This window comes from Dromiciops gliroides, chromosome 3 (genome assembly GCF_019393635.1).
Source record: "Dromiciops gliroides isolate mDroGli1 chromosome 3, mDroGli1.pri, whole genome shotgun sequence".
Classification (NCBI taxonomy): domain Eukaryota; kingdom Metazoa; phylum Chordata; class Mammalia; order Microbiotheria; family Microbiotheriidae; genus Dromiciops; species Dromiciops gliroides.
This window is the reverse complement of record NC_057863.1, coordinates 549,540,265-549,564,463: the sequence shown is the minus strand read 5'-3', so window position 1 is coordinate 549,564,463 and position 24,199 is coordinate 549,540,265. Positions and strand designations below refer to the sequence as shown.

At 45.9% G+C, this 24,199-nt stretch overlaps 1 protein-coding gene across 1 annotated transcript in view; it reads right to left on the bottom strand.

The window, feature by feature from the left end:
- MYO7A (myosin VIIA) overlaps positions 1-23,018 on the bottom strand; it is a 185,590-nt gene extending 162,572 nt beyond the window's left edge. Inside the window, 2 exon segments of the mRNA XM_043994596.1 lie at positions 12,246-12,303; positions 22,528-23,018. Of these exon segments, the coding sequence (XP_043850531.1) occupies positions 12,246-12,263 (18 nt within the window). The 5' untranslated portion in view covers positions 12,264-12,303; positions 22,528-23,018.
- Positions 23,019-24,199: the final 1,181 nt, after the last annotated feature.

Below are 24,199 nucleotides of genomic sequence, written 5' to 3'. Positions count from 1 at the left end.
TGAGGTTTCCAAGATTATAGAATCTAGAGCCGGAAGGAACCTCAGAAATGCTGTAGTCCTACCACCACCCCCAAGATAGAGAAACCAAGGCTGGGAGAGGTGACTTCTCCTAAGGTTGCAGGAATGATACCATGGGCAAAACAAGGATTCGACCCTGACTCCAAACCCAATGGTTCCTCTTCTGTGCTCCCACACTTTCTCTTTCCCCCATCTAAACCTGCTCTCAGGAAAAAAGGGCTGACAACCTCCTCATACCTGGAACTGAGAAGCAGCTCAAAGCGCTTCTCACCCAGGGGCACCTGCCCTTTAAATGAGGAAAGAACCTTCAGCTGGGGAGGGCAGGGGGAGGGGGAGGGGTATAGGGAAGGGGAGGGGGGAGCTTCCCCTACGGTGTCAGCGGCAGGAAGAAATGGCCTGAAGGATGTTCAGCTAGGAGGGGGCAAGGCATGAGGGAGGAACTAGCTGCTTCAAGTGTTTGAAGGTTAATTCAAGGAGAAGACCTGTTGTACTTGGCCCGGGCTGGGGCAGAGGACAGAACTAGGGGCCTGGGTGGAAGGAAGTCTTTGTGCCAAGGCAGGTTCAGGCTCCCAGGAGCCTGTTAGTAGTCTCCCAAAGGAAGCTGTGGAGGGGAAGGGGGGCAGGTCACAGAGCTAGAGCCCGGAGGCTGCTGCTAGCAGAAGGTCTTCACCTCTTGTGTGTCCTGGACCTCTTTGAAAGTTAGGTGAAATTGGGGGCAGCTAGGTGGTGCAGTAGATAAAACACTGGCCCTGGATTCAGGAAGACCTGAGTTCAAATCTGGCTTCAAACACTTGACACTTACTAGCTGTGTTACCCTGGACAAGTCATTTAACTCTCATTGCCCCACCCCACTCCCCCAAAAAAAAGAAAGAAAGAAAGTTAGGTGAAGTCTATGTTCTCCTTCTCAGAAGAATCTTTTTAGATGCATAAAACAAAATCATAGAATTACAAAGGAAACCAATTCCATTGAAATATATTTATCAAAATATATTTATCATTTTATAGATAAAGAAACGGGGGGGGGCAGCTAGGTGGCACAGTGGATAGAGCACCGGCCCTGGAGTCAGGAGTACCTGAGTTCAAATCTGGCCTCAGACACTTGACACTTACTAGCTGTGTGACCCTGGGCAAGTCACTTAACCCCCATTGCCTCACTAAAAAAAAAAAAAAAATAATAATAATAAAGAAACGGTGGCACAGATTTTAAGGGATTGGCCCAGGGGCATATAGCAAAAAAGTATCTAAGTCAGAACTTGAACCCAGGACTTTTTGACTTCAAATGGAATTCCTTAATCCAATGGTGTCAACCTCAAATAGAAACTGGGGCCACTAATCCCCACAGAAGGATCCTTATGGGCTATATATTGACTTAGTTTTAAAATGTTATCTCTGTTTTATTGTATTTGTATTTATTTTGTTAAATATTTCCCAATTATATTTTAATCCGGTTAGGTTGCATAGGAGGGAGGGTGGCTTGTCTCCAAGACAGTAAGCAGTATTTGAACTTGACCTTGGGATCCTTTGACTTCAAGTTCATCCCTCTTTCTATTTCATGCACCACACTGTGACCACAATGATGTAAAGGAAGTTAGTCTGGAAACTCAACAAGACTGGTCCTGTATAGCGGTTGGTGTTAGGACATACACATGGCTCTTCTTGGTTAATAACTAATAAAATATTTGGAAGAAATGTCCTTTAGGGAAGAATCTGTTTGGGTGTTTGTTGGGAAGTATCTCTTGGGTCAGAAGGAAAATATACCAGTAGGTTTGTTTTTGTTTTATTTCCGTTTGTAAAATTTGGCTCGTTTAATGATCATCCTAGAACCAGAGGTATGCTGAGAAATGTTTGGCTTGTGTGTGAGGCAGAGTTGTACAAAGTCCTCAGCCTCACTCTCTCTTCCTGAGTCATCCAAGTCCAGTGGCAGGACAAAAGTCAAGATGACTGGTGGTGGCCTCGGATGCTGTGGATGACCTTGGCCTCTTTGCTGTCTGACCAAGCCCGTTTCAGCCACTTTCATGGCCACTGGAATAGACTGTTCCCATATGCCCACTCTACTGTGGGAATTCTTCACATGTTTGGGATAGACATCCTGTAACTGACTGACCGGTTGGAGGCCTGCCAATTACCCTCGACCTGATTTAGCTGCTCTGCCGAGCTTGTTTTACCAGAATGTGGCCGCTGCACATGTGACAGCACCATTCGAATATAATGGAATATTATTGAACCATAAGAAATAATGAGAAGGACAACGTTAGAGGAAAATAAGAAGACCTCTGTGAGCTGATGGAGAGTGAAGTAAGCAGAACTAAGGGAAAGATTTATACAGTGACAATAACATTTATAAAAACAATTTTGAGAGATTGAAGAACTCTGATCAGATCAATGCAATTACAGAAGGCAGTTCTAGAGGGCTGAAGATGAAGAACATTATTCACATCCTGCCGGGGAAGTAAATGAACCTAACAATGCAGAACAAGGTATACTTTTCTGGATGTGGCCCATGGGGAATTCTTTTCACCCTTGCATAGTTCTTGAGGGGGTCTTTTTTGTTTTGTTTTGTGGGGGCAATGAGGGTTAAGTGACTTGCCCAGGGTCACACAGCCAGTAAGTGTCAAGTATCTGAGGTCAAATTTGAACTCAGGTCCTCCTGAATCCAGGGCTGGTGCTTTATCCACTGGGCCACCTAGTTGCCCTGGGGGTCTTCTTTTTCTTTTTAATTGTTCAATGAAAGGATGATTGGGGAATTAATCAGAAAAAGAATTCCAAAACTAAGTTTAGAAAACTGAAGTGACCTTTTACAGTCAAAGCAAGTAGCCATTTGGAGATTATTGTTGTTTGCAGTAGAAGGTGATGCTCTAAAATGAATGAAAAACAGCCAGCTTTCCCCTCTGTTCTCCTGAGGGACAGGCTCTGAATAACAGGAGCAAAGACATGGAGATAACAGCAGTCTTACATGTATGCCTTACACCCATATGCCCACCTTCAATTTGCTCTTCCATCCTCAAACAAAACATTCTGTCTCCCACTGTAGGTATTCTCACTAGAGGTTCCCTGTATCTGCAAGGCTCTCTCTCATCTCCACCTCCAGGCTTCTTTCAAATCCCAGGTAAAGTCCCACCTTCTATGATAAGCCTTTCCCCATCTCCCTTAGCTCTATTGCCTTCCCTCTGTTGATCATCTCCAGTGTATCAAGTCCATAGCTTGTTTGTACATAGTTGTTTTCATATCGTCTCCTCCATTAGACCCTGAGCCCCTTTGAGACCAGGGACTGGCTTTTACCGTCCTTGTATTTCCAGAGCTTGACACAGGGCCTGGTACATAGTAGATGTTTATTGAATGACTTACTGTTTGTAAGGATAAAAAAATCCATTTCAACCATATTTGTATGTGTAAATATATATTCATATTATATATAGAAAGATTCAACCGTATTTATATATTATATATAACCATATTTTAATATTTAATTTTGTACCTTTAAGAAGACATTATCCTGACGAGTGGTCCATAGGCTTGTGATGATTAAAATATGAGACATTAAAAAAGAGTCCATTTGCCAGAGGGAAGAACACATGGAAGAGAATTAGGCTGGAAGGATTGGAGGAGATGGCTACTACCAGATGATAAATATAGGGGCAGGGGTGAGGGAATATTCTCCTATTTCTGTGCCCCTTTATGGATTACAAAGCACTTAACTCACACCTACCAGTAAAGCAGTTTGTAAAAGCACTCCAACAGTACAGGATTTTAAAAAGCTTCCTCATTGCCAGTTCTTTCACTATGGAGGAGATAAGTGGGACAGTGAATTGAGCCTTAGACCTGGAGTCAGGACATCCTGAGTTCAAATCCAGCCTCAGACACTTACTGTGTAGTCCTAGCCAAATCATTTAACCTCTTAACGTTGCAGTTGTTTTGGTTTTGGTCATATACTACTACCATACCCAGGACTATATATTCCTTTCTATATAATTACATGTGCTTCTCCTCCCATATAGAAGGTAGGAACTTTGAAAGAAAGGACATGTTGATGTTTGTCTTTGTAGTTGGGCATACAGCAGGAGCTTAATAAGTGCTTCTGGATTAACTGACTAAAGGAAAAAAACAAGGATTCTGAAAGACGGAGATGAGGAGAGAAAACGTGCAAAAAAAGGTAGAAGGATGGAGATTGAAACGTTTAGCTGAGGGGTAGCTAGGTGGCACAGTGGATAGAGCACCAGCCCTAGATTCAGGAGGACCTGAGTTCAAATCTGGCCTCAGACACTTGACACTTACTAGCTGTGTGACCCTGGGCAAGTCACTTAACCCCAATTGTCTCACCAAAAAAAAAAGAAAAAGAAAAAAGAAAAGAAAGGTTTAGCTGAGCTGATGTCAGCTTGGCTAGACAGGTGGGCGTATGAATGAAACAGGGCTGGGAAGGCAGGTTGGAAGCGCAACTTTAGAAACTGTTTGGGTGGGATAAACTGCTACAGCAGGGTGTGTTAGTACTCTGGGGTCTGAGGCTCACTCCAGGCTGGGTTCCCAAGCCAGCAATGAGGTATATAAAAGAGAACCTTATCTCAGCGCGCCCCCTAGTGCCCACAGTAGCAAGGAGCATGGTTTTAGCATAGCATTTCAGAAACTGCAAGGAATCTCAAGGTCCCACCCGCAGCATGGCTTCCTTCAACGATGTTCCTGACAACTGTTGCTATGTATTTTCATTTAGACTCCTTTCCTACAAATGGATGCATTCTCTTGATGTTGGGGTGACCCCGGGGACTTGCAGGTTAGGTTGTTGGTTTTTCAGTCATGTCTGACTCTTCATGACCCTATTTGGGGTTTTCTTGGCAGAGATACTAGAGTGGTTTGCCATTTCCTTCTCCAGCTCATTTGACAGGTGAGGAAACTGAGACAAACAGGGTTAAATGATTTGCCCAGGGTCATACAGGTAGTAAATATCTGAGGCTGGATTTGAACTCAGGAAGATGAGTCTTCCTGACTCCAGGGCCAGCACTCTATCCACAGTGTTAGCTAGCGGACTAGATCAGCAGAGCCCAAACTCAACAAGGTCCTACCAGAATGGAAAAACATGGGTAGAACTTCAGTTTTAGGCCCATAGATGGAGCTGGTATCTGGTGTCTGAGGACTGGCTTAAGGCTCATCACCAGAGAGTTGGTTGGCTCCCAGTATAGGGCTTTTGTAGTGGGAGGGGGGATGGAGGGAGGGGGGGGGTGCAAGAGACTTGAGGAGGAAGCACTGTAATAATGAGTATATTTCTAACCAGGAGCTATGGTCTAGGTTTTTAAATCCTGACTGCCACTGCCACTGGTTTGTCCTTGAATAAATTACTTCCCTTAATTGGACTTCAATTTCTTCCCCTATGAAACATGGGAATTAGACCAGAAAACTTCTTAAGGGCCCTTCCAGTTGTAATATTCTCCCTTCCACTCTGACATTCAGTGTTCTAAGGCCCCTCCCAGCTCTGACATTTTGTGTTCTAAGGGCCCTCCCAACTCTGACATTCTCTGTTCTAAGGTGCCTCCCAGCTCTGATATTCTGTGTTCTTAGACCCTTTCCACCTGTAACATTCTATTTTCTAAGGCCCACCCCAGCTCTAACATTCCATGCTCTGATATTCTGTGTTCTAAGGCCCCTTCCCACTTTAATACCAGGTGTTCTGAGGTCCCTTTGGCTCTAAGGATTCTTTGTGTCCCTCCCAGAGGAATCTGTTCAAAGGGCACTCACTGGGCCAGCTTTAGAGGATTAGGCCATAATTGCTGCAGAATGTAAATGCTAAGGAGACACTATAAATCCAACACATGACAGTCCAATGGGTGTTTGATGAGACACGTGCCAGCCCCCAGGCCTGGAGAGGAGCCATACATCTTCCCAACCCAACAACATCCATTTCCCGGAGAGCCTTAGCACAATGGCTACAAAGGTCACCCCCCCACCCCCACCCCTGCCTGTGGCACTCTCTAGACTCACCCACTAAGCCCCAGCCCCTTTCTGAGTCACAGAGACTGACAAGATATCAGAGCCTGAAGGGACTCAGGGACCGTGCATTCTAGCCCCTGGTTTTTATCCATGAGGAAACTGAGGCACAGAGAAGGAAGTGACCTGCCCAAGGTCACACGACCAATTGGGAACAGAACTTTAATTCAAACCTGGGTCTGAGCCCTGATCTGGAGCTCTTGTCTCTCTCATCCACACTGCCTCCCCTTTCTTGTATCTGAAGGCTAAATTAGGAGTCAGGAGATCTGACCCCTAATCATATTCCTGACCCTAATTTGTGGTAGGTCAGATCTTGGCATGGTCCCTGAACCTCTCTGGTCTTTAAGGTTTTCATTATCTGCATAAGGGGGGAGGGAAGGAAGGAAAGAAGCATTTAAGTGCTTACTATATGCCAAGCGCTGGGGTCAAGTGTTTTACAAATATTACCTCATTTGATCCTCACAACAACGCTGACACATAAGTGCTATCATCACCATTTTATAGTTGAGGAAAGCAAGAACCAAGTGACTCATCCAGAGTCACACGGCTAGAAACGTCTGAGGCTGGATTTGAACTCAGGTTTCCTGATCCCAGGCTCTGTGCTCTATCCACCGCCCCACCCAGCTGCATCTAGAGATGGGACATAGATTGTTATGTGTTTCAGAGGCAGCAAGTGGGTGAGATGCCAGACTATAAGGTAGGTACCACATAAAAGTTCTTCCAAATATATTATTTAATATAATAATAATATTTATTTATTTATTGCTTTAATGTTTACAAAAGCACTGTGCATGTGTTATTTCATTTGATTCTGACAACTTGGTAAAGGAGTTATTATTATTATCATCCCATTTTACAGACTAAGAAACTGAGGCCAAGAACACTGGATTGACTTGCCCACAGACATAGAGCTAGTACATTTCCGAGGAAGGGTTCCCACTCCCATCCTGGGTGTTCTATCACCCAGATAGCACTCTTGAGTTGCTGAGGTCACACAATCCATCCTCTGGTGGTCAGCCCTCGGGGATGAACTTTTCTCCACTAAATCATGCAGGTGATCCAGACAACTGACCCACCGTGCATCACCAGGACCATCCTTGAAGTCTTTCCAACTGGGTAGTGCTTGTCAATGCCTTGCCCTTCTCCCCTTGTCATTGCCACTGAGACAAGAGGGACACACAAGTCAGTGCCTGGTCTAGAACCCAGTTTTTGGTCCAAACCAATGGGGTTCCTTCTCTGTAGGAAGAGGGGGTTCCATGCATCTTCTCTGAAATTCCCTATTCCTTTGGTTGGGGGAGGAGGGAACACACACCTCTGAGTTAGGTGTTACCTGAATACCACAAGGAGGCATGAGAAGACCTTCAGCTAGATTTGTGTGTGTTGTATGGTTTTTTTCCACCTAGACAAGTCAACACAATGCTGTGCTTAAATTGCAAGAGGTAATACGGTGCATGGAAGGAACGCTGGCTCTAGATTAGGCTTTCTAGAGCACATTATGGCCTGTGAACTTGTTTTAAAATATATATTTTGATAACTCAATTTCAGTATAATTGGTTTCCTTGTAATCTTATCTACTTTTATGTTATGCATTTAAAAACCATTCTGAGAAGGGAATCATGAGCTTTTCCAGATGACCAAAGGGGCACAGGCACAAAGTTAAGGAACTCTGCTCTAGACCTGGGTTCAAATCCCACCTCTGAAGCTTACTACCTATGTGACTTAAGGCAAGTCACTTAACCTTGTTGTTCCTCAATTTCTTAATCTGTTAAAATGAAGGAGCTGGATTAGATGCCCCCTGAGGTCCCTTCTACCTCTAGAACCTATAAATGTGTAATCAAAATTGAAGAGAAAGTGATTCAAGATTGGATAAATCGCTTTCAGCTTTGGGGAAAGATCAGGGAGGGCTCTGTGAAGGAGGTGGTAACTGACCTGAGCTTTTATGAATGGGGGAGGAGATTTCAAGGCATTGGGAATTGTGTGAGCAAATGAATAGAGGAGAGAAACAGTAGGATGTAGGGGGAACAGCAGGTAGAAAAAGAAATAGGCTCTCAGAGTTAGATACCTTTCCCTCATTTTATATTCAGGAAACTGAGTCTCATGAAACTTGTTAAAATGTCTTAAATGGAAGACTTTGGACCAGAGACCAGGTCTCCGGATTCCCAGTACAGAATTCTTTCTCTGGGAATAAACTGGATGGAAAGATGATTCCAACTGGAGAGTGGTGGGAGGCCCTGTCAGACAAGACTCAGAGATAAGGAATGGTCCATTGGCCTGTCTGGTGGTGATGTGTTTCAATCTATATGCAAATGTGCCCTCTGTGTAGCTCAGGCTGGCCTCTTCATTACAGCCTCATGGGTCCCCGGGGAGCTTCTGTATGTAACTCACAGCCCGCCCAGCTCAGGTCCACATCAGAAGGGCTGTGAATTATTCAGCTATGGTAAATGGGGACAATTCATTATGGGAATGAGCTCCAGCTGCTCCTGGGAATGGCCGGATGGGTCCCTACATGCCTTCAGTAGCAAGGCTATGCAAATCTTTTAAGATCTGATTCTCCTTCATCTTCCCCCGGGGGGTGCTTTTGTGGCTGACTCTGGACCCAAGATTGGGACATGTGGGGTGGGGAGGGGGAGGGGGAGGCGCACCACCTGAGGGTCCGTGTAGCCCTGGGAGCTTATGATTAGGAACAATGGGTCTATACTAGTGAAAGGCTCAACGGGGCTGCATGGTTTGGAAATATCCAGGAAGTGACAAGCATGACAGAAAGTGGGATTTGGGGCAATATGTGTCCCCGTGTTTGTTACTGAATTTCTTTGGGCCCCAAGTAAAAAAGTGTGTGTGTGTGTGTGTGTGTGTGTGTGTGTGTGTGTGTGTGTGTGTGTAGAGGAGGGATATTGAATAGATGAAATTCCTCTTTTTGTCTACCCAGTGCTGCACACAGACCCTTGCGCATAGTAGGCATTTTAATAAATGTTTCTTTCATTAAATCGGTCTCTAACATCCCTTTCTAGCACTTTCTGAGATCCCATCAGCCCTAGGAGAGACTGAAGGTCTGTGGGAGTAGAACACAGAACAGAAGGGTACGAGGGCGGTTTCCAAGCAGCTCCCAGACATAACACATCCCCCTCGCCTTCCTTGGTTCTGTGGCTGAAAGCGGGTGGGGGGCCGGGGTGGGGGAGGACCTGCTTACTCATAGGAGCTGGGGGCAGGGGGAGGGGTGCCAACTCAGACCTGGCACAGTCCGACACATTCTTTGGCTTGAGTCCTGGTGACAAATGAGCTCATTAGTTCTCCAAGCAGCCTTGGCCTGATGGCTTCTTTCCCTGCAGCCCCCCAGGGGGCTGCCATAGTTGATTGGCCAACAGGCGGCTGACAGGCCTGGCCGTGCTCTTAGGAAGGCAGGAGGTCGTACACCATGGAATAACACTGTTTTGTTCTGTCTTTTCCTAGTAACTCAGTGTCACGCCCCCCAAAATCTGTATAACCTGAGCTCTGCACCCATCACTCCGTATCTCCCAGAAGCTTCAAAGGAAAAATGAGGTTCACCAAATAATGTCCCTCAGAGCCAGAGGGACCTAAGAACATTGAATGTTGGTGTCAGAAGGGACCCTAGAGTGTAGAATGTGAGTGTTGGAAGGAACCTTAGAACACAACATCAGAGCTAGAAAATACCTTAGAAACGATTTAACCTAGCAGCTTCATTTTACAAACTGGGAAATTGAGGCCAGACAGGGGAGGGAACTTATTTACTCAAAGTCACACTTCCAGGTGTGAGCTGGAATGAGAACCTAACTAGGTCTGCTGATTCCTAGTTCCCCGAGGCACGTTAATCTTTTCTCTTTCTTAAAAACACACTGCCCCTCCCTAAATCATCAGATCATCCACCAGAAAAGATCGCCAAGGCCTTCCAGTCCAACTTCCTTATTTTTCTTTTTCTTTCCTTTTTTTTTTTTTTTGCTGGGCAATGTGGGTTAAGTGACTTGCCCAGGGTCACACACAGCTAGTAAGTGTCAAGTGTCTGAGGCCAGATTTGAACTCAGGTCCTCCTGAATCCAGGGCTGGTGCTTTATCCACTGCTTCACCTAGCTGCCCCCAGCTTCCTTATTTTTACAGATGACACCAATCACTTCCCCCAGGTCACACAGGTAGTTATTGTCAGAGGTAGGATTTAAACCCAGGTTCTTTAGACTTCAGAGGCAAGCATGCTCTTTCCACTGTACTATGTGACCATCCTGGTTTTCATGGGACTAAAGTGGGCCAGCCATAAGTGAGGAGGCCACTCCAGTCGGCTTAGACAGAAGGAGGACTTCCATCATCCCAGTGGGGGTCTACTTGCTTTCCCTCTCCCCAAGACTAAGAGAAGACTCTCCCCTCCCCTGTTGTCCCCATCTCTACACTCCCTAGGAACAGGTGTCCATAGAGATGGTATGAAGTTCCCCTGCTGGTGCCCACCACCAGGCTCTCCTCCCTCAGGACAAGAAACAAGAAGTAAGCTCAGCTGCCACAACTGAGGTAGGCCCAATCTGACTCCCAACTTCCTTCTTCCCCAGTTCTGGCTCTGGACCAGTTTGGGCTGAGACTGACACAGGCACCTATGTCACAAGGACGCCCCAAAAAGAGGAGCCCCAGGCAGCTCACTGCTGCCTCACCCATCTCCGCACGCTCAGCCCCTTCCATCCCCTCTCTACACTGTCATTTCCACACTGGGCCTGTGCGATCCCAGACACACCAGCTGCGTTCCCATCATCTAGCTTCCCTAAACATCCTGGCCAGTCAGCTCGGGCCGTCAGCTGCTCCTCCTCTACTCCTCGCCTGAGCAGTTTTCAGAAGTTCCAGAATAGGGGATCAGGGGAACCTCCCCCCACCCATAACTGTGAGGGCATCTCCATATGCCTTTGTGCCCCTGTGAGCTACAGTGTAACATTTTCACATTCATCCTGAGTCTAATGGCCTCCAAACTTTTTCAATCATGTATCTGACTAAAAAAAAATTTTTGAGTTTGCAGCCCCAGAATGTGCATATTTATTTATTTTAAAATTATATATGTATGTATTATGTACTACTGTATTAATAATTGCATATACTATAAAATATCACCAAAGCAAAAAAGTTAAAAGGATATGATCAAGATGAAAAAATAACTGATTCTAGAGCAGGGTTCTTCACTTTGTTGGTGTCATAGTCCCCTTTGAAGGTCTGGTGAAGCCCAAGGGACTCTTTCTCAGAATCATATTTTTAATGAATAAAATAATACTCATAGTATTACAAAGGAATATATTTATATTGAAATTTAATTATCAATATAGTAAACAAGTTCAGGACCCCAGATTGATATCTGCTAGCCAGAGTCAATAGGGAGTGGCTGCAGTTTGTTGAGTAGGAGAGTGACAATCCTGTAACCCACCTTCCCATGTCCCATTGGTTGATTATCCTTGGGGTCATGCAGTGACCCCCACTTTGGATGCTGCTGCTCTAGTAAAATCAGCTCATTTCCAATCTTAACTCACATCCCCCTCTGATGTTCCTGCATGGAGTTCTTAGAGGCTACACAATCTCTGGTAAGTTCTACCAAGCTCAAAGCTCTTTTAGGCTGGGCTCAGTGATGCACTGGGCATCATTTCGGGGAGAAACAGCACAGAACAGTTCAGAGAGAATCATCACTAGGTAGAGGGGCAGATCCCAGCTTGATGTCAGGCAAAAACTTTCTAACAGTCAATCAATGAATATGTATCAAGTGCCTACTATGTGCCAGGTACTGTGCCTTTAAGCACTAGGGATACAAAAGAGGCAAAAGACAGTCCCTGCCCTCAAGGAGTTCATGATCTAATGGGGGAGACAACAAGCAAACAAATATGTACAAAGAAGCTTATTCAGGGGGAAAAAGATGAAATCATTAAAAGAGAAGAGGCATTAAGAGGGATTGGGACTTAAAGTTATTCCAAAGTGAGTAGGACACTCCTGAAGATGTAGTGAGTAAGTTCTTCCTCCCTGAAGGGGTCTTCAGACCAAGGCTGGAAACCGGCCCGGTATGTTAGCGAGATTTGGCCCTGGGGACTTGGGGTGGGGGGAGCGGGACAGAGAGGAGCAAGCAGCTTGCCCAAGGATGCCTGACAACTAAGGGCTGGCTCCAGGACTTGGGACTTCCTGCTTTTAGTGCAGAGCTTTTCCCAATACATATCATTTACTTTGGGGCCTTTATGAATTTCAAGGAAGCATATATTCCTTCCCCCAATGTTTCCACCCCAGGCCAAAGACCTTACCTGTTGTAGAATCACCATTGTTCTTCTTCAAACAAATCCACAGAGACCAGAAACAATTCTATGAGAGGGGAGAAAGAAGTGGAGCTTTAGCCTTTAGCTCAGTCTCTGGGTCAGACCCTTTACTCCTGCCAAACAAAGGGGGACTCAGAGGCTCTAGATGACATGGTGGACAGAGTGTTGAGCTCAGAGTCAGGAAGACCTGAGTTCAAATTTGACCTCTGAGACTTACTAGCTGTGTGACCCTGGGCAAGTCACTTAACCTCTATTTGCCTCAGTTTCTTCATCTGTAAAACGAGGACCATATCTACTTCCCAGGGTTGTTGTGAATATCAAATGAGATAATGGTAAAGCACTTAGCGGGGCAGCTAGGTGGTGGGAGGACCTGAGTTCAAATCTGGCCTCAGACATTTGACACTTACTAGCTGTGTGACCCTGGGCAAGTCACTTAATCCCAATTGCCTCACCAAAAAAAAAAAAAAAAAAAGCACTTAGTACAGTGCTGGGCACATAGTAGCCACTATTATAAATGTTAGTTATTATTCTAGCTGTTATCATAGATTTAGAGCTGAAAGGGATCTTACAGACCATCAACCCCAACCCCCTCATTTTACAGATGAGGAAATCAAGGCACAGAGAGAAAAGCACAATGACTCTTCCAGGGTCACACAGCCAGTAAATTTCCAAGGTAGGATTAGAACCCAGGGCTCTTCCTGAGCCTCAAGTCCTACACCCTATCCACTAAATGATGCTTTCTCTGCTTGGCTCTGCTTCTCCTTCCCAAGTCCCTCAACCAATTAAAAATCACTCATTCAAAGATACAAATCCTCCAAGATCCCTCCAGATTCCCCATTCCTGCTCCTATTGAGCCCAATAATTCAAGCCTGACCCAACCCCTCCACACCTATGTTAGTCTCACACAGCTGTATTAACAACAGACTCATTTTTATGTTTCTGTGCCAGATAGCCTCCAAAGATCCCTTTCATCTCTCGCTCTATGATCATGTGTTGTTCCATCATTTTCAATAATGTCCGACCCTTCATGACCCCATTTGGGGTTTTCTTGGCAGAGAAACTAGAGGGGTTTGCCATTTCCTTCTCATTTTACAGATGAGGAAACTGAGGCAAATAGGGTTAAGTGACTTGCCCAGGGTCACATAGCTAGTAAATATCAGGGGCTAGATTTGAACTCAGGAAGAAGAGTCTTCCTGACCCCAGCCCCGGTGCTCTATCCATTGTACCACCTAGCTGCCCCATGATCCTATGTAGTTTTCATTTAATTCAACACTCACTAAGTCCCATCTGAGTGTAAGCACGTGGGGAGAGACACACTTTAGAAAAGACGGAGTCTCTGACTTCATGGAGCTTGCTTAAGACACATTCATAGATAACAAAAATATACATGGTTACATGGCAAATGCATTAGAGAGGGATCCAAAAATAAGGCAACATGAGTTCTGGGGGAAGGCCGTTAGCACATGTGACATAAGTACAAAGAATGATGGACTAGAAGGAGAAACAGATTCGAATTCTGGCTTTGTCACTTACTAGCTCTGTGCCCCTGGGCAGATCACCCTCCTCCCTTGGGCCTCAATTTTCTCATTCATAAAATGGAAGAGTTGGGCTTACTGATTTCTAAGGTCCCTTCCGTCTCAACCATCCTATAATTACAACTGCAAGGGAAATCAGGGGGAGCCTCCTGGGGAGGCATAAGTTTCTACACATCCTTTCAAAGGCAAGATCAATACCACCCCACGTTGCTTTGGCTGTAGGCGTCAGAGGAAGGGACTCCTCTTTGGTCTCTGGAAGAAAATCTCCAAAAGGCTTGTCCACACACACACACACACACACACACACACACACACACACACACAGCCTGCCTTTGAAATGTATACCCCTTCTTTGCAACCTCGCTCACGAGCTTTTCCTTTAGGCCCATCAGGGAAGTGGCATCAATTTCTTATACTCCCTCATTCAGAAAGGCGCCCCGCTATTTAATCCCCTACCCACTGGGCTGTAACTGGAGCCCTGACCTTCCCTTCCTCTAAGTTACCTCAGCCACCCAGGAATCCAACCCTGGGTCACTAGAGGCATCGGATCCAGCTGGATGCTGGCGGTGGGAGAAATGCAACCCGAGGAGGCCTGGCTCTCTTTGTGCAGATGCAATGGGAACGGCAGCTGAGGGCTGGAGCTGGCCTGGAGATGAAATAACCACGGACTGGGGTGAGGGAGAGGAGGATAACAAGCAATGACTGCCTTTTCTGTAGGGGGCGATGGCGAGCAAAGTGATTTCTTCATTACAGCCCTGGGAGGGAGTAGCCCATTTTAAAGATGAGAAGATCGAGGTGTGGTATTAGAAATGGATCGATGGGGGGGGGGAGGGGGGAAGCTAGGTGGCGAAGTGGATAAAGCACCGGCCCTGGATTCAGGAGCCCCTGAGTTCAAATCCAACCTCAGACAAGGCAAGTCACTTAACCCCCATTGCCCCACCAAAAAAAAAAAAAAAAGAAAGAAAAAAGAAAAAGAAATGGATCGATCAGGGTTATGAAAAAAGTACTGGAGCCAAGACTGAGGTCTCCAGTGTCCAGGCTATTGTAGGGAGAGGGAAACAGAGAGGGAGAGAGAGACAGAAACAGAGACAGAGACACACAGAGACAGAGAGACACAGACAGAGACACGCATAGATAGAGAAAGAGAAGAAAGAAAAAGAAGACAGAAGAAGAAAAGGAAGAAGAGGAAGAAGAGTAGGAAGAGAAGGAAAAGGAGGAAGAGACCCATTTCAAGGCTCAGTCTGCCGTCATTGCTCCCATTCCCATCCATCAGCTTGGGATCATGTACATAGAATGCTTTGCAAACTATTAAAGTGCTATATATTGATTTTAGTTTATCTTTGGTTTTGTGTATGTATATCTCTCTTTATTTCCTTCTCTCTCTGCCTTTCTCTGTCTCTCTGTCTCTATTCCTGTCTGTTTTCTCTTTCTCACTTGTTCTGTGTCTTTGCTTCTTTTCTCTCTTACTGTCTGCCTTCCTTTCTCAGTCCCTCACTGTCTGTCTCTCCCTGTGCTACCCACTGTGTTCTCTCTTTGTCCCTGTCCTCCTGTCTTAATCTTTCTCCCCTCCTCCCTCTGTCTCCTGTGCTCTGTGACATGTGACCCTGAAAACCCCGGGTTCCCATGGAGATGGAGGACAGGCTTAGGGCTGTCCCTGAAAGCCCTGTGAGGGCCCCAGGGCTCCCTGTTGAAGGGACTTTGGGCCCTCTCCCTGACTAGGCTACATCCTATTGTGTCCAAAGGCTTCTCATGGACTTTGAGACCATGAGGACAGCCCCATGACCACCACCACCCCCAAGTCAAGGATGCTGGCTTTACTGAGGATAAATGGTCACCACAAAATCATAAAAACCTAATACAGAGGAAAGATAGTAGCTCAGGAAAAACAGGACCTGGATTAAAATCCTGATTCTGATATTTACTCACGTAGTGACTATAGACAAGTTGCTTAACTTTCCTGAGCCTCAGTTTCCTCATGTGTAAAATGAGGCAATTGGATTAGATGGTCTCCAAATCCCCTTCTAGCTCTCCGTCTAGGCACCCACACTGTCATTCATATCACTGATAAGGTTTGCCCTTTTAGCAGCCAGTTCCTCTGTGTTGATCTAGAATAGTTCCCCTCTTGCTTGTCCTGAGAATGAAATATCACATGGGCAAGCTGAGAATTCACTGGCTTTTCTGCTTTTGTCAGAGACAGACAGGTGAAAAAGAGAGACAGAGAAAAAAACAAAGAGACAGAATGAGAAAGATAGGGAGACAGAGACAGAGGAGAGGAGGAAATAGGGAGACAGCAAAATAGAGAGAGCAAGAAAGAGAGTGAAGAGAAAAATAGAGAGGAGAAAGACAGAGGGAGAGAGAGACAGAAGAGAGACAGAAAGAGGCAGAGAGGAGAGACAAAGAAGAGAGAGTGAGAGAAAGGGAGAGGAGAGAGAGGGGAGATAGAAGAGAAAGAGGGAGATAGAGACAGAGAGAAGAGAAAGAGGAAAAGAGAAAAGAGAGAGAGAAAAAGGCAGAGAGGAGACTGAGAAAGAGTGAGAGAGGAGAGAGAGAGAAAGGGAAAGGGGGAGAGAGAGAAAAAAATAAGAGACAGGCAGAGGAGAGAGGCAGACAGAGGCAGAGAAAGTAGATAGAGAGGAGAAAGAGAAAGAGACAGAGACAGAGACAGAGAAACAAAAAGAGTAGTTGTGCAAACAGCAGAAGTTCCACATTTATTCTACACCACCCCTCCATGTCAGGTTCATGATCTGTTTGCTAAACTCTCTTTCTCCTGTTCACTCCTTCTGTACAGGTTGCCTGCAGTGATTTCCAATTCCAATATCACATGTTCCTTCTTCCATTGATCACCCAAACGCTCTCCACCAGGCTCCCCTGCTTCAGCTCCTAGACTTCCTCACCCGAGGATGGCTTCTAGTGCCATTTCATCATGCAGCTTATTTTCTTTATTTTGAATAAGCTACATTCTTTCAGAGCTATATTCTGTTCAGGGCTCCCATCAATGATGCCCATGAGGTTGACTATGCCTACTTGGGTTAAATCTCTAGTTCCCTTTGTTTGCTACCCATACTTTGTGTATCTCTGTAGAGAGGCCTTGGGTTTCTCTTGGGTGCTTGAATTACTGCTCTTCTCTGCTTAAATTCTTCATATGTGGTGTCCATTTGCTTTCTGTGACATTTGGCTTGGCAGATGTATGTGAGCAATCCCCCCTCACCTATTCCATTTTCATCTTAAAGTCATCAAGGTCTGATTTTCAAGAATGCAGGCTTTCAAATGTAGACTTTTAGTTGAACTCTCTCCAAGGAAACCATCATTCCTTGATTTTAAGTCGTGGTTTAGAAATCCAGGTCCTGATTTTAGACACCACCTTCTTCACCAATTGTTCACTTCCAGAACTCATCTTTACCTTCCAAAGTCCCCACCTTCAACTGGAAGCCATGATGAAAATAGCACCTGGGTCCCTAAGAGTCTTTAGTTTCTTGTCCAGGATCCATAATCCTTGGTGTCCTCGCTGCATGCCCCAGCAAGACTGCAGGCCTTCCCAATGTTCTTTCAGGTTAACATTTGGTTATCTCAACCCCCCTCAGTAGGTATCAGCCACTATAACTGGTCTTTTAGTTTATTCTCTGACCATCACCGGAGGACCTCTCTCCTGCTGGTTTCTTGGAGTACAAGATGTCTTCCCAGTAGGGAAGCTCTACCTTCTATGAGAAAGAGCTTCATGTCTATTGCACAGAAGGAAATGTTCCAATGGTCCTTCTTCCCTCTATCTGTCCTTATCTTCCAGATACAGATCCTAATCTCACTCCAAAATTGGGTTCTTCTTTTGTCTTCCTCTTTCAATCCCTTCTTCAATATTCTTTTAAGAATGACTTCCTTTGGGGCAGCTAGGTGACGCAATGCATAAAGCACTGGCCCTGGATTCAGGAGGACCTGAGTTCAAATCCAGATTCCGACGCTTGACACTTACTAGCTGTGTGACTCTGGGCAAGTCACTTAACACCCATTGCCCCAACAACAACAACAAAAAAAGAATGACTTCATTTTCCCTGAGAAAGTTCTCCAGTTCTTTCACTTTCTCTTTTTTTTTTTCCTTCTAAAGTCAGGAAGACTCATGTTCAAATCCAGCCTCAGACACTTACTAGCTGGGTGACCCCGGGCAAGTTGCTTCACCTCTGTCTGCCTCAGTTTCCTTAACTGTACAATAGGCACAAGAAATTGAATCTGGGAGTAGATAAGATCACCAATCAAGATCCTATAAAGGTCAGAGAGAAGAAGGCCAGCTATACTGAGGGAAACCTATTGTTAGGGGATATGATTTGAATGAAAATCCAAGCGAGGAGGTTGAGAGATAATGGTAGGCAAAGCAGGAGAGAGCAGGCTAATGAAAACCTAGAGGAGAAAGAGTATCTAAGAGCAGAGGGTGATTGACAGTGGCAAATGCTGAAGAAGAGTTATAAAGGATGGGAACTGAGATGTTGTCATAAGTTTTGGCATGTAAGGGATCATTGGAGAGAGCCACTTCCGTTTGCTTCTGCACCAAAGCCCATTCCTCTCACTAGGGAGTCATCCCTCAGATCCTTATCTCTACCTATTATTTTAACTCATTCAGTTTTCTGATTTCCAACTCTCACAAGGAACCAACTACCAAAGGGGGCTACTAGAAGCTTGGACAATAACAGTAGGGAGGAGACAGGTGAATAATTAAAAGCAGACACAAAGTCACAAAGCATGACCACCTGAAACCGTTTAATAAAGAGACAAAGAGAAAGTGCAATGTGTCCTAAAAGTCTTAGTTCATTTAATAGCTTCAAACTGTAATGAGATGTCTGGAGCACCCTGTATAGAGTAGTGGAAATACCATTAGGTTAGGAGTGAAGAGGAAGGACTCTGCCACTAACTCACTATGGAACTGACGTCAGGCAAATCCAATTATAAAGGGAGGAAATTAGAACATAGAATAGTAGAACTTAGAACAGCTGAGCTGGATGAGACCTTAGATCACAGCTTCTTAGACAATGGAAAAAAATCTTGGAATATAGAATGTCAGAGTTGGAATGGACTTAAGAAACCATCTCCTTCAATCCTTCAAGTTATGGGTGAGGAAATTGGAGGCCAGAGGAGGAAAAGGATTTTTAGCCAATAATCTACCTCCCAGATAACAGGGAGTTAGGGGCAGATCCTTTGCAGCTTTGCTATCCTATGGATCTAAGTGGCTGATAGGGATCATGAAATGGGAACTCTGCATGTCAGAATGATTGGCAGCTGATGCATTCATGAAATATCATGTTACGGTCAGGGGTGTGCCGATTGTTAAATTTTCAGTGAATGCAGACCTGATTGATGTTACTAGTTTTCTGTCCCTCCTTTGAAGGAAGCCATCACCCCTCCATCCTCTGCCCCTACCCCATGTCTTCACTTCTCTTCTCAATTTCTCCAGCTTTTTCAGCTGATCCTTTCCTGGCCTGGTCTCCTGTCTTTTCAGTATCCTGGTGATAGCCTCTGGACTTCAGTTCAATTCACAAAACATTTTTGGGGGCTTCGGGGTAGTGCAGTAGATGGAGTGCTGGGTCTAGAGTCAGGAAGACTCATCTCCCTGAGTTCAAGTCTGGTCTCAGATACTTACTAGCCATATCACCCTGGGTAAGTCACTTAACCCTGTTTGCCTCAGTTTCCTCATCTGTAAAATGAGCTGGAGAATGAATTGCAAACTATATACCATATCTTTGCCAAGAAAACCCCAAATGAGGTCATGAAGAGTCAGACACGATTGTGAAATGACTGAACAACAAAAACCATTAATTAAACACTTATTTTTGCTGACATCAGTGCTAGTACCTGGAGAGTTTAGATATGGCATGATCCCTGCCCTTGGAGAGTTTAGTCTAGTGGTAGGAATGGGAGATACAGAAGTACCATTTGAGAGAGTAAGGAAGGTACTTACAAAAAAAATGAAAAAATGAAAATGAAAGTGAAAAAAGCATATCTGGGGCAGCTAGCTGGTGCAGAGGATAAAGTACCAGCCCTGGATTCAGGAGGATCTGAGTTCTAATCTGGCCTCAGACACTTGACAATTATTAGTTGCGTGACCCTGGGCAAGTCACTTAACCCTCATTGCCCTGCAAAAAAAAAAAAAAGGTACTTACTCTTTGATCAGAGGGGAAAGTTGATTGCTGATTAGGAGTGGAGTGGCTGGCAGAGAAAGTTTCCCTGAGGAATGAGCAGTCCCCTGATACAGCTGGACAATCTCCTTTGAGCCTCAGAAAGTGGTAGGGAAGTTTTGATAAACCCATTTTACAGAAGAATAAGTAGATGCAGACCAGGAAACTGACTTGCCCCAGCTTATAAATTAGAGACAAGATAGAACCTGGGTCTTCTGGCTCTTAGCCCCTTTCCAGCCCTGGCCCAGGACCAGCTGTCAAGAGGGCAGGACTGATTTCCCTTTCCTCCCCTTCTCCTGTCCCAGAACAAAATCATGCTAGTCCCTGTGATGGTGGTATTATTAGATCATTCCAGTGAGAACTGGAAGGGGTGTTAAAGATAATCTAGTCCAACCCCCTTATTTCAGAAGAGGAAACTGAGGGTCAGAGAGGAAATGTGACTTGTTTAGGGTCACATAAATCGTCAGTAGTAGTGGCAGGATTTGAACCCTAGACCTCTGACTCCATGTCTTGTGATCTTTCCAGTATTGCTCTTGTATCTGTCTACATTTGCAGAGCTCCTCAGGTAAGAAATTCCCAAACCATGTTGCAACAGAGCCAAGTCCTTCTGCCTCTCTTCTTTCTCCCCTCCTCCCACAACTTATGGGAAGATCCTCAAACTGAGAGAAAGGCTTTCTGTGATCTGAGAATCTTAAATGGGAGCCCAGGTCTCCAGGGAATGTGGGTAAACTGGACCTGCTGGAGTTTGCCTCTCCAACCCACTGCCCGACCTGGGTGAGTCAACAATGGGGCTGGCATTTAAGATCTCTTAGGGTCTTACCTCACCAGCCTTCCTTAGGCCTCTTCCTCCTCACCTACTTTGTGCATTAGCTAGACTGCTTGCCTGGCTATACCCTTTCCCCTGTCCCTTCCCCTTCCCCCTCTACCCCCAAGTACCTCCTTGCCCATCCTTATGACAGGAGTTGAACCCAGATGTCTTCCCCACCAGACACACATCTTCCAAAGCCCAGCTTAAGTGCTTTCTCCACCAGATCAAATCAAGTCAAGAAGCATTTATTAAGAGCCTACTATGTGGGGGCAGCTAGGTGGCGCAGTAGATAAAGCACCAGCCCTGGATTCAGGAGGACCTGAGTTCAAATCCAGCCTCAGACACTTGTCACTTACTAGCTGTGTGACCCTGGACAAGTCACTTAACCCCCATTGCCCTGCAAAAACAAAACAAAAAAGAGCCTACTATGTGTCAGGCACTGCACAAAGAAGGCAAAAACAGTCCCTGCTCTCAAGGAGCTCACAGTCTAATGGGGGAGCTAACCTATCTGCAAAGATGGATATAGGTTAAATGGGAGCTAACGTCAGAGGGATGGTGTTAGCATGATGGGGGACCAGGAAGCCTCCCTTGATCCTCCCCAATAACAATAAGACCCCTGCCTACTGCTGAATTCTCCACTAGTGCCTCTACTTCTTTCATGGCTCCTATCTTTCACCTTGTATTATAGGCAGCCCCAATCCCAGCGTACATCCCCACCCCTAAACCCATGAGTTGAGCATCCATCTCTATTTCCCCATCATGTCTGAAAACAGGGCTGACTCTGCAAACAGTAAGGACTGAACAAAGATTTACTGAATTGAATGCCATTTTTCTTCAGAGAAACTCTTAGAAAAGAACAAGGATAATAACTCACATTTCTAAAAGGTTTCCAAAGTGTGGTTCTCACAGCAGCCTGGAGATGTAGGTAGGGTAAGCATTATTAACCCCATTTTCAGATGGAAAAAAATCAAGGCCAGAGGAAGTAAAGAGATTTGCCCACGGACACAGAGCTAAACATCAGAGCCAGCATGTAAACCCAAGGATTCTCATTCAAGTCCAGTTCTGGTTCTAGCACACTGTGCTTCCTCTCTCCAAGCACATCCAGGGCACTTACTGCCCTGAGTCGGGGAGAGGAGAGGGATGGAGCCGGGGGCAGCTAGGTGGCGCAGTGGATAAAGCTCTAGCCCTGGATTCAGGAGGACCTGAGTTCAAATGCAGCCTCAGACACTTGACGCTTGCTAGCTGTGTGACTCTGGGCAAGTCACTTAACCCTCATTGCCCCGAAAAAGAAAAAAAGAAGAAAAGGACTTCAGGAACTCACAGTCTAGGGAGTAAGATGGGACTCGCAGGAAGGAAAGAATTTGGAGAAGAGGAGCTGGGGTGGAATTGGGGGCCCAGTTACTTAACCCTGAAGCTACTCTGTGTCTTCAACTAATGGGAGGTGAATGAGAAGCAAAAGTGCAGAGGGCTGGGAGAATGGAAGAGAAGAGGAGAAGAAGAAGGTGATGGAGAAGGAAAAGAGAGGAGAGGAGAAGAGAAGGAGGTGATGGAGGAGAGGAGAGGGAGAAGGTGATGGAGAAGGAGAGGAGAGGGGAGGGGAGAAAAGGGGAGGGGAGAAAAAGGGAGGGGAGGAGTAGGACCGTGGCTCACTTCAGTTTGACTTTCCTGATACTCTTGATCCCAGCCATTTCCCTACCCCCGGAGCCAGCACCTCTAAGAAGCTTTCACAATATCCTGATTCCGAAGGAGCTGCAGCGCATTAGGGGCCTTACCTTAGTGGGGGCTGGGGCTCAGCTGCCTCCTACTTCTCCTGGTTGTCCCAGCTTAGAGGGGAGGAAACTCCAGTTTCTGGAATGATGCAGGGTAGGAGCTGAGGCTGCCTGAAGCCAATGACCCTACAGCTTTATCTCTCTGTCCCCTGTCTCGGAGTCTCTCAGTGTCTCTCCTGAGGGCTCTCTCTGACTCCTAGGCTCTACACGATCTTTAGTTTCTCCCCACCTTTCCCACCTTCACTCCTCCAACCCCCTCTGTTTCTTTCTCTCCCCCCTGGTCTTACTCTCTGTCTCTATTCCAGCTCAATTCCTTACTAGCTGTGTGACCTTGGGTAAGTCACGGTCCTTCTCTTGGTCATTGTTTTTTCATCTTTCAAGTGAAGAGGGTTTGACGAGCTGATCCCTCAAGTCTCTACAACCTTTGAATTCTCTGATCATCTGATCTTTTGTATGTCTGAATATGTTTGTGTTTCTATCTTGTCCACCTCTCTCCTCGTGTTTCTGTCTGGTCCTCTGCCCCTCTCTATCTCTCCCTCCCTCACTCCCCTGTCACTTTGCCGATCTCTCTCCCGTCTGTCTGTCTGTCTCTACTCTCCCTGGCTCCCTCTGTCAGTCTGTCTCCTGTTTCCCTCTCTTCCTGTGTCTGTCTGTCTGTCTGTCAGGCTCTATCCAGTGCTCCTAGCCAGGCTACCCCTTCCGTGGGGCTGAGCCTCCAGGTCCCACTCCCAGAGCTTCTTAAAGGAGGGGGAGGAGCCTATGGTGGGAGGAGGGGGGTACCCACTCTGTGGCCATTCTGACATCAGCGGCAATGAGGGAGGGGAGGGGCGAGGGGGACCTGTACTGTGGCCGGCAGAGACACGTGGGCTGGGCTGGGCTGGAGACAGCCTGTGCCCTGGGGAGAGCGCTGGGCGGGTGCTCAGGAGGGGTCAGCCTTAGCCTCCCTGCATCTCAATGGATGCAGCCCTCAGATCTGGGACGGGGAGAAATCACCTGGATATAAAAGATTCAGCCAGAGAGCTTGGAGCTGTAAGGGAACTTAGCAACCACCTAGTTCTGCTAGTCCTCTCATTTTATAGATGTGGAAACTGAAGCCCATAAAGGGGAAGTGACTTGGCCAAGGACACACAGCTAGCAGGTAGTCAAGCTTCATCTTCTGACTCCAAACCCAGGGCCCTTTCTATTGTTATACAATAATCAGTCAAACAGGCATTTATTCATTTATTCTTTATTAAATTATATTATTTTATTTGAATAAAAACATGATTTACTATGTACCAAGTAACATAGGTTGCTCTAATCCATTCATTTGGCACCTGCTGGGAACCAGACTGTTCTTGGCTTCCTGAAGAAGAGCACTTGATTTCTGTCCTCTGGAGCTCCCTGTGGGAAGAGGAGTGTGTGTGTGTGTGTGTGTGTGTGTGTGTGTGTGTGTGTGTGTGTGGTGGGGGAACCCTGGAACATCATCGACCACAAGGACACCGGATGATGGGCTTTCATGTGGTGGCCTGGACCAAGCCACTCACTGGGACTATGGAGACTCAGCTTCTAGCCCTAGCTCTCTACCAATTGATTTTTAAAAATATGTTTATTGATATCTTCATTTAATATAACCTTCATTTCAAAGGTATTCCTCTCTCCCCTACTGCTCCATTCAGCTATCCCTTGTAATATG